This window comes from Malania oleifera, chromosome 2 (genome assembly GCF_029873635.1).
Source record: "Malania oleifera isolate guangnan ecotype guangnan chromosome 2, ASM2987363v1, whole genome shotgun sequence".
NCBI classification, from domain to species: Eukaryota; Viridiplantae; Streptophyta; class Magnoliopsida; order Santalales; family Ximeniaceae; genus Malania; species Malania oleifera.
Genome location: NC_080418.1, coordinates 110,987,901 through 110,998,563, shown reverse-complemented (window position 1 = coordinate 110,998,563; position 10,663 = coordinate 110,987,901). Strand labels below are relative to the sequence as shown.

At 36.6% G+C, this 10,663-nt stretch overlaps 1 protein-coding gene across 1 annotated transcript; it reads right to left on the bottom strand.

Moving 5' to 3' along the window:
- Positions 1–357: 357 nt before the first annotated feature.
- LOC131149435 (uncharacterized) lies at positions 358–10,403 on the bottom strand. The gene is made up of 3 exons (XM_058099871.1): positions 10,101–10,403; positions 2,672–3,973; positions 358–1,277 (listed from the first exon to the last, which is right to left on the bottom strand). The coding sequence occupies exons 1-3, from the start codon at positions 10,281–10,283 to the stop codon at positions 1,050–1,052; spliced, it is 1,713 nt and encodes a 570-aa protein (XP_057955854.1). The 5' UTR covers positions 10,284–10,403; the 3' UTR covers positions 358–1,049.
- Positions 10,404–10,663: the final 260 nt, after the last annotated feature.

Below are 10,663 nucleotides of genomic sequence, written 5' to 3'. Positions count from 1 at the left end.
GAACATAACAGCAGAGATGAACCCTAAAAAGGGACTGCTGAGATAGTTAAAAACCCACCTCACATCTTAAATTAGTTCAGTCACCTTGCTAAAATTTTTTCACAAGAGGAATCAATCTAAACTCAAAACTTTCTTTTGAGCGCTAAAAAATTGAATCTCTAATTTGATTTTGTCGATACAAAATTATTTTGAATTCTATCTTAATTCAACCAAATTCAAAAGCAGAGCCCAAATTTTTTTTATCCAAAATACAATCTCATTCACCACCTCTGCAAAGGTAAGATTGGCCAGTTAAACTCAGATATATATCAAATTTGACCCATACAATACTAATTATACTTGGCAGCTGTTCATGGGTTGAGTTCGGTAAAGTTGGTTGACCATCTGCCAATTTATTAGCGAGCTTTGGCAGTTTTAGATTCTTATATTAATAATATTCATCCGTACAGTATCATGATAAAATCAAGAGTCTTAATCAAAGGCAAAAAATACATGAATACACCAGAACACAATCACTCGAATAAACAAGCAAATGAGGGGAAGAATAAATCTTGTACTTCATGGCAGATTTGGTAAATGCCCAGCTCATGAGCTCAATTGATTATAAACCCACGGAGTCTTTGCCTTCATCTTTCTCTAAAAGCTTAAGTTCCATTCTTGGCGAGGCAGATTGGTAGCTTGCGGCAGTAGGAGTACCTTGGTGAGACTGCTAAGCCAAGCAGTGATGAACAAAAGGAAAACCACTTCAGTTCAGAGGTAAAGTTTCCGCATTGTATTTGGGAGTTTGTAAGAGCATGCCCAACGCTAAACCAGGGTCAACAATTTCTTCATTGCCTTGTAAATTGTAATATACACAACACAAACTATCGTCACAAAAGGAATCCATCCATGAAACAGAAAAAATCACAACACAAGCAATCAGATTGGCTCCCATAAATTAACCGGATGTTCATCACACCAATTGCTAGACTTGCCCAAACAATGAAATCACAGGGATGCAGGTGCCAACCCAACTAAAATCAATTCTTTTGATTTTTTTTTTTTTTAAATCAATTCTTTTGATGAACAGCAATTTGGTGGATGTCCATCTCCTTCAACATGATGGAGCGCCCACATGAGTCGCAAGGGGCAGTTCTAGACCCACAAATGCTCTCATGCTCTGAAAGTCCTCTTAATCGGTCCCGAATATCCATAGCTGAAGTCCCAGCTTGAACCATGTCCCCACAAAACTGGCATGTAATTAGTCGCAAGGGACACACAGAGCCCTGGTGTTGCACCTGCCAAAATGAACACAGCAAAGATGAAAACAATAAAAGGATACTGAAAATGCTCCATTTTCATATACCAAATTAGTTTCTTCATTTTTCTTTTCCCTCCAAAAAAATGATTATCCATTTTCAGCAGATTTATGAAAACTCGTCAGTACAAATTAGGGACATGTTTATCTTTACACCTCCTCTTAAGTTTTCTCCTGTAAAATGCCCTTAAAAACCAAATAACCATGATAGGGACTGGAAATATATACATATTCTACAACTCAAGAATCTTCAAAATCCCACAAATACACATCTTGGGGAATTTGACCTAGTCATGTGTGTCTGTGTACTTGGTAATACAACATCAATAAAAGATTTAACAAGATTTGATCTGCAGAATAAACTTAGTTGCAGTTGACCTTCTAAACTCAAAATAAAATCTCAATGATTGTCCAAGCACGACAACTCAATCAGCATGCTATGATGGGCAGCAAAGAGACGAGAGATGAAAGAGAAAGAAGAGAACTAGGGAACAGAGGAGGAGAAGGAAGAGGTAGAAGAGGAATTAGAAGGAAAGAGCCATAAGAGAGAGAGTGAGAGAGAGGAGAAGAGCTTAGGATATTCAATTAATCCAAATAATGATGCATTACATCCATAAGTGTGTATTTAAGATAAATAAGAACCCCAAAATATAAAACAATCAGAAAATACAAGATAACACCTAAATAATTAAAATGCTAAAATAAACCCCAAAAATAACTAAAAATTCATAAAATAAGTTGATGCCCCAGACCATAATTGTCCAATCGAGATTTGAATTGTGAATTGAAATTCCAGTTTTGAAAATCAAGAATCAAGAATCAAATCATAAGATTTGGTACAAATTCCAAAATCAATTCTAACTAATATGCATATATGATATACCAACAACATGCAAAGTAGTAAAAAATATTTAAATTTAGATCGAATTGCTAGTTTTACAACAGTGAATCAATAGATTCACAATGATTCAGTTGTTTTTAGATTCTCTGGTAAGATTCGAATCAATTTGGTGCAGAAGTAATACAAATCGTATGTATTGAATCGCGCAAATTGTAATCTAACAACTATGCCCGAGACTAATATAAAATCCCCAACTTAAGCCTCTGCCTCTTATAAAAATGTTTAAAAGACAAGAAATCATCTGGCATGCAGCCTTTGAAAGCACAAAATCACTGACCTCTCTCTCTCTCTCTCCCCCAGTCCCCTCTACATTATTAGTCAAAATCAAAAAGGAATCAAAGAGTCCCCACCAATAAATGGCCAGAATTTACCAACAAGAACAGCGACAAAGAAACAGTTAACTGCATGCATTTATATGCAAAATTAGAGAGAAAGAAAAAAAAAAAAAGGATTTACGACATCATGTTGCTTACCATCTGTTCCTTCTCAAGGACTATACCACAAGGGCAGTGAAGTGGCTCATGGAACACTTTCATGTGCTTTTCTATTTCACCCTGTTGAAAAGCTTGCCCACATTTGCCACAGTGGACATGGTTCTTGGCCTCTGAAACCCTAAGAACAACTCCACAGCCAGTGTGTGGACAGACAATATTATGCCTGCTACAATAGGCTTCATGCAATGCTATAGTCCTGCTAGGTATATAATGCTTGCAATTTCTACACTCTACAGAATCCATCTCTATAGTTGATGAGGAAGGCGTAGATTGTTCACCCACTTTATGGTTATAATTATCCCGAACACCTACCGATATTTGGTACTTTGTTCTTCCCTTGAAGCCATAGACACCAATGCTATAACTACCAGGGCCCAGGCTCTGATCCTTAGAGCCAAGAATTAAGGTCTTTGAGCCCACATCATGGGAAGACCACCCATGCTGGTGCCGTGATGGGAAAATATGAGGATGCCTGGATACATAAAGATCAGTATCTGCACCATCTGTCTCCGCTTCTATCCTCACCTCAATACAGGTATCTCCAGAAGCAACTTTCGCCCAGGCATCATCATCAATTGAGAATTTGTAATATACATAGCTTCCCTCCTCAACCTTTCCAGCTTCAAATTTTCCAAATATGAGGGGTATGAGAACATGCTGATTTGTATTGTCTGTAGCTGAATCAGGACCCACAATATCAACCTCAATATCTGTTTCTAAAACTGATATGCTTGAGGAGGGTTTTAACTCCAGAACCTGCAACTTGTATGTTAGTTCTCCATGATTGACAGTGATTATGTCGCCTTGAGAAAGAGTTGCATGCTGGCGAAGGCTCGTTTCAAGTACAGCCTTGTGATTAGGTATATCTGAAAAGCCAATCCCATCTGGCTGAAGTTTTGCGTAAGCTCCCTTCGGTAACCAAACATAACGAACCTCAATTAAAGGAGCATTGGGAGTATCTGTAGGGAAAAGGTTGCTCCATATATGAGGAGGAAGTCCAACAGAACCTTCCTCTGCAGTGAATTCCAGAACTCCTGAGTGAGTTGTCCCACAATGTTGTGCTTCAGCAGCCTTCACATCTAAATTACCCTCTTGATGAACAACTGATAATCTAAAATACATTGGTCCTTTATCAAAAGCACCTTGATCAGATAATTCTGTGAAGCTAGAAGGGGGCAGTTTGATCTTATCTCCACTACCCTGGTAAGGTACAGCTTCTAAGACACGATAAAACCCAATTCCTCTCCCAGCAAGTAGACTTTCTTCCATTTGTTGATCAGCCTGCAAAGAAAGATTGGCCTACTGTAAATAAATTTAGCTCAAGGCGTTAATGATGAAACTAGTAGGCCACATGATAGTCACAATGAAGTAAAAGAAGTTATTTTTTGAGTTTAGGCATGCAATGCTGGTACCCTTAAAAATCCATCCAGTGAGAAAAGTATATATTCACTAAATAGATGGCAGATTAATTGGAAGGACAGTTTATATATATTTAACTATCATAATCAAAAACCTGGCATCAACAGGGTTAGATGAACCTACTTAACCATTAAGCGTGTTACAAACTCCATCTGGACAATAGTTTATTAAAACTAAAGGGCCATTTGAAAATTAGAGGGAAAAAATTAAGAAGGCTTGTTATGCCTTTAAAACAACCAATATCAAATAGTTTTATACCTGTTGATAATAAGATAAAAACCTGTACTGACTATGAGGGAGAAAAAGAGAGGGACAATGATTCCATACGCTTAAGATAAAGATCATTTCTCCCTCAAAACACAAACTTCTAGTGTTTGACATGATTCCAGAGAGCATCTATGCAGTTTGGGTTGAACAAACTATAATTCATGAATAAAGAGCATAGATGTGCAAGTAAGGTGCCATTACTCATTAACTATGGTGTCATAAATAGAGTACACACAGTCGCTCTTCTATGTGATGTTTGGATAGATAAGGAGACACAGAGGGATTATCAGAGGGGGATGTAGCCAAGCAGGTGGATTTGAAAAATGAACTTGTGATAATTCTGAAGGAAGTTGGGAGTTGGAAGCAAAAACAAATTTACATGGGTTAGGGAAGGGGATTGTAATACTAGGTTTCTACATTAAATGGCTAATGGAATTATGACAAGTCACTATATTAGAGAATTGGAGGTGAGGTGAGGTGAGGGAAGGTAAGGTGGTGAGGGATGCTCATGTGATAGTAGATGAGGTTACTAAAAAGATCTTGATACAGAGTAGGATGTTGTTAGGCCTGTGACTGGGGGGTTGGATTGGAGTCTCAATTGTAGCCTCCAAAACTCTTAGTTGGAGAGGCCATTTAAGGAAGAGGAGGTGAGGGTGGTGGTGTTTGGTTTTGGAAAGGACAAGGCTTTGGGTAAGGATGAGTTTAGTACGGCTTCCTTTTAGGGTTGTTGGAACGTGGCGAATAAGATTTGTTTAAGATTATTCATAAGATTTTTGGGATGTGGTTTTGCAGAAGATTGTTAATTCTACCTTTATGTCTTTGGTGCCTAGTAGAAGTCATTCTATAAAGGCATTGGACTTTCACCTATCAGTTTAGTAACTAGTCCTTGTAAGATTATTGCTAAGGTTCTTGCTAATAGGCTGTGTTTCATACTTAATGACACAATCTCACTCGCTCAAAGTGCTTTTGCAGGGGGCATACAAATTATAAATGCTATTTTAGTAGCAAATGATGTAGTGGAGGATGCTAATTGGAGAAATATGAAGGAGCTGGTATTTAAGTTGGAATTTAAGAAGGCTTATGATCTGGTTGGTTGGGGGTTCTAGGCAAAGTTCTCATGAGGAAGAGGTTTGGTGAGAGATGGTGTTCTTGTGAGGCTATTAATGCTTCTTTTCAATAATTATTAATGGGGAGGCAACATCCCTGGTTTAGGTCCTCGACAGGGGTTAGGCAATGGGAATTGTTATCTCCATTCTTGTTTGTCCTCGTGGGGTATACATTGAGTACATTAATAGATAGGGTGGTGGATAGGGGGATTCATGAGAGGTATTAAAGTAGGGAGGGAAAGGGTGGTAGCATCCCATTTAGAGCTTGCTTGCTAATGATAACTATTATTTTCTTAAACGATCGGTTCTTGAACATACTTACTATTTTGCATATTTGAGAATATATTTGGTCTTAGAATAAATTTAGGGAATAGCAGAATTGAGGCTATTAACCTGAGCCATGAAAGGGTATTAGATTTTACTTCTTTAGCTGGTACTGGAGTTTTAGATTAGCCTCTTGCTTACCAAGGAGTCCCTCTTTTTTATTTTTCTGTTTTATTTTTTGGTTGGCTTTGGGAGTTTTTTTTTTTTGGGGTTTGGGGGGGGGGGGGGGGGGTGGGGGTAAAAAGCAATGTTAAGCTTTTGGGGTCCGGTGCTGGGTAAGTCAGTAAAGGGTACAGATGAGTAGAAGGGTACAATTTTCACTTTTTTTTTTTTTTTTGTGGGGGGGGCTCACTCTTATTCATGCTGTTCGTTTTATTATCCCTTTATGTATAATTTGTCTTCATTTAGAATCTGCACACGAAGGGGGAAGGGGGTCCAACCAACAAGATTGAGAAAATTACGAGAGAATTCCTTTGGTCAAGAGTAAAAGAGAAGAGGGATCATTTGGTAATTTCAGTAAGTTGGGAGGTTATATAGTAGCTCTACGGATGAAGGGGAGGTGGCCTGGAGCTTGGTATTTTGGTGTCTAAAAACACAGCCCTTATGGGAAAATAGTTGTGGTGCTTTCCTTAGAGAACTCCTATAGCATAAAATTTTTACAGTAAATTTGGCTTGCAAGTGGGTTATTGAGATCCCAATACGAGTCTTATATGTTCTTATGAAAGTCCGTGGAGATTCATCTCGCAACTTTGCCTTCTATTTCTTTTGATCTTTATAAAGTAGGTAAGGTCCTCGCACACAGTTTTAAGAGGATGCTTGGGTAGGGGGTTCAGCTTCAGCATCGCTAAATATTTTTCCAGGCCTCTATCGTCTATCTTCAGTTCATAGTATCTGTATTTCTTCTTTCTTGATTCATGATGCTATGATGGTAATCGAGTTTCTTGGGATTAGTATTTAGAAGAGGTTTAAATGACCAGGGAGATGGAGCAGGTTGCTTCTTTGCTGTGTTGTTAGAAGGCTATCAGTTTTCTAATAGGAGGGATTCTACGAAGTGGGTTTAGACTCTGCAAGTGAATTTTCTTGTTAGTCCCCTTTTTTTCGCCTTCTTAACCAGTCTAATGTGTCTTTTGTCCTTCATTGTTGTACTCGGGAGTCAATGGTTCCTTCAAAGAACAAAATTCTTTTGTTTGGTTGGTGGCCCTTAATAGAGTCAACACCAACTATCTGCTGCAGAGTAGAGGGCCCTCTAAGCATTGTTCTCAGATGTGTATTTCTCGTGATTTAACCGTTCAAAGTCCATATCTCATCAATTTCTGCATTGTCCATTTTCCTGGGGCACATGGAAGAGATTATTCAGTTAATACGGAGACGATTGAGTATACTTGAAGATGATGGATGAGTTTTGGGTATTTCTTTTATTGTAGAAGTGTGCACTCTTTGCAGTTGTGGTGGAACTGGTTGGTGCAAAATGTACGGATTTTTAATGGAAAGAATCTATCTTCAATTTTTCTTTGGAATAGGATCTGGCATTTGACATCTTTTTGAGATTCTAGTTCAGGCTGTTTTAAGGGTATATGGTTTTTTAGGATGTCCAGCAGACAGGAAGGCTTTATTGTTCGGATTGTATTTTATTTTTTCATTTTGAGGATTTCTTAGCCTCCTCATTTAAAATTCTTCGTTGCTATTTAATAAAGTTCTTTTTCTATGCTAAAAAATCTTTTCCGTAAATTATAATTCCAACACAAGCCTATATTAGATGACATGAAGACATGAAGATACAACCAACAAATTAATTACAGAATATTTACTGTCTATTCTGACTCAATCCACAGCTAATTGAACGTGGTTCTCCTTTTCAATGATTAATAAGAATAGAAGTTCGGCTCTGCATCATTCAATAGAAGAAATCTACACTGGAAATGGGCTTCTTCCTTTTTTTTCCCCCCTTTTTTTCTTTTATATTTAGAGAGAGGTGGAGGAAGCAAAACTGTAAAATTTTCAAATAAAGAATCTTATATCTAGTAATAACACTAATGAACTGTCTGGTTTGTGGAATGGAACAGAGTGGGAAAGAAGTAATGGTCATGTAACTATAATTAGTTCACACACAAAAAAGGCAGTGACATTCTATGGTAAATGACCATGCAAACCATACTACTATTCTAATTTCTAATCAACGTGAATAGTATAGAATACACAGTACATGGTAAATTTTGAAAATAATAATTCCTCGTATATTTCATGTTTTTTTTGGAATAATACCAACTTTTATATTGTCATTTTCCTAAGAATGGCACAACCCATTTTTGTAAACTATTATCTCTCTAAACAATGGTTATTCCACTCCCACCCTATTCTATTTTGCAAACCAAATGTAACATTTATCACCAAGCCTCCTCAAAAGACTCCCAAAGGAAACAACTAAAGATTTCAACAGTAGATATTTGGGCTTAAAAGTTTAAGGTGGACAATGCTATGTATCTCCTATGAAGCACCAATAAAATAGTCCTTGATCTAACATGGATACATAACCAAATTGCACAAACTTTTGAACAGAAACTATTATCCGCACACATGGTAGGCACAGTGATATAGTTAAAGGCATTCTTGAAGATGTAGTGAATGGGAAAAATAGATTTTAGACGACAAAGATTCTATTGTTGGTAGTCTTAGGAGCATTGTAATCCTAGGGAACAGTTTGTTTCTTTGAGCATTTTTTGCTGTTTTGGTTGTTCTGCTTCTTTAAATTACTTATTTTCAATTACTTATTTTACATTTGACAACAGTATCTACAAAAAGAATTTGCACTGAACAACACATAGATCAGATTCTTTAAAAATGTACATCCTTCTTTCCCCTATTGTAAAAAATAACACAGCTTATTAAATTCCATCAAAGTGCACATGAACAAAGGCATTACCAACAGTGGGCTTCCCCGCTTCCTAAAATTCTCTTTTATGTTAACTATGTTTTCAGGCCCATGGGATGCCTCAGCCCGACCCCAGGAATTCAGTAGACTCGCTGCTAGCATTAATATTATTAAATTGCATCAAAGTGCACATGAACAAAGGCACTACCAACAGTAGGTCTCCCACCTCCTAAAATTCTCTTTTATGTTAACTGTGTCTTAACATATTGTTCCCCTTTTAAAAAAAGAAGAAAAAGAAAAATTATCTCAAGTTTAAAAATCCTCTCATTATCACTGTTTCCCTAGGCATTAAGGACAAAATCTATCCGCTACAAAATTATGGGGTCAGACGTAAAGAGCTAAGAATGTAAATAAAGTGTCTCATAAAAGACATCTAAGATATTTTTTAATCTTTCACCTTAAATCATTCAAACCAAAATCCCTCTCTACCCTTCAAAAGTACAATTTAAACTTCTCCTCAGCCTATGCAATAACACTTCAATCAACTCTTTTAGATTGCAATATAGTAACACGCAATTAAATGCAATAAGCAGATAAAAATTCAATACTTTATAAAAAAGTAACAAAATATTTATCTTTTCTTTTGTCCAGCGAGATTGAATTTAGAAATTGGTTTTAACGTTCAGATAAAACTATATTTTTGTACCATATTTGCTCTACACTCTCACATAATTTTCCTCTAATGAATCTCATTTATTTTATTTTTGTTTATTGTACATATACATGCATTTTTGTTTGCACAGAGTTCATATATTCATATCTTATTTTGGGCCAACAATAATTTTTGTTATACTTATTTTTCCTAAAATTGTAAGTGTTGAACCGACAATTAATGGGGTTAGGCTGTCTCCAATATATATATATATATAAATTAGTACATGAGTAAAAAATTATTGTAATCTTAAATATATTTGTAACACTAATTTTTTACTCATGTACTAATTTATATATATATAATACAAGTATAGATGATATATAGTCTTAAATATATTTGTAACACTAATTCTTTACTCATGTACTAATATATATATATATATATATATATATATATATATATATATTAGTACATGAGTTCTATACTTGTATTATATTTTAAATAAATAAAATTTTTTAATACAAAAATTTATGCCTTAGTTCAAAATAATAGGTCAATTAACTAATAAAATTGGAAATGAAATGTAAGGGCGCTACTAACGTAATTTTGCTCATAAGCACTAAATAAACCCCAGCAAAACAAAGGATCACCAAATAATATGCAATAAATCTGCAGTTTAAATAATTAATTCAGCGACTTCGCAGCTAATCGAGATCAAGACCGTGTTGACCAATAATTCACGATACGTGAAAAAGAAGGAAAGGTGACCTTGAGCTGGGCTTCCGCAGCATCGAGCCTCCGTGATCTCTGAGAAGCCTCGATGGCCTCGCGCTGGCGCATTGCCTCTTGCTTGGCCTTTCTCTCTCTTTCCAATTTTCGCCTGGCCTTCTCCTTTCTCTCACTCTGTTCCCTCTCCAGCTTCTCTCTTGCTCTTCTCAGCTCAAAATCCATTTCTCTCTCTCTCTGAACCTTCGACTTCTCTCGTTTCGCTGTCCGCTCGTTGTATCGAGGAGCTGAAGCCTAAGTTTGGGAAGAAAGGAAGGCAGAAAAGGAGGACTTTATAGCTTCGCTGTTCTCCTTTTTCATTGCCGTTGATTTTACGATTGGCGAAGGATCCTGGGCCTTTCGTACGAGTGCAGGTCCATTCTAGTTACTATGGGCCCCACTTCGGTCGGGCTTCCTTTGGGCCCAAGTTTAATTTAAGGACCTTAGACGGTTGGCCCAAACCCTTTTTTGGGTTTTGGGCTGACCCAATCTCTTCTTGGGGTTGTCTAAAATCTAAATTATTAGATCTGAAAATTTAAAAAGTAGAAACAAAAATTAAAAATTTA

Excerpts from the sequence above, each read along its gene's own strand:
- LOC131149435 (XM_058099871.1), bottom strand. The coding sequence starts at position 10,283 with ATGGATTTTGAGCTGAGAAGAGCAAGAGAGAAGCTGGAGAGGGAACAG. Across the intron at positions 3,974-10,100 it reads CTGCGGAAGCCCAGCTCAAG|GCTGATCAACAAATGGAAGA; the intron begins GTCACCTTTCCT and ends CTTTCTTTGCAG. Across the intron at positions 1,278-2,671 it reads TCCTTGAGAAGGAACAGATG|GTGCAACACCAGGGCTCTGT; the intron begins GTAAGCAACATG and ends TCATTTTGGCAG.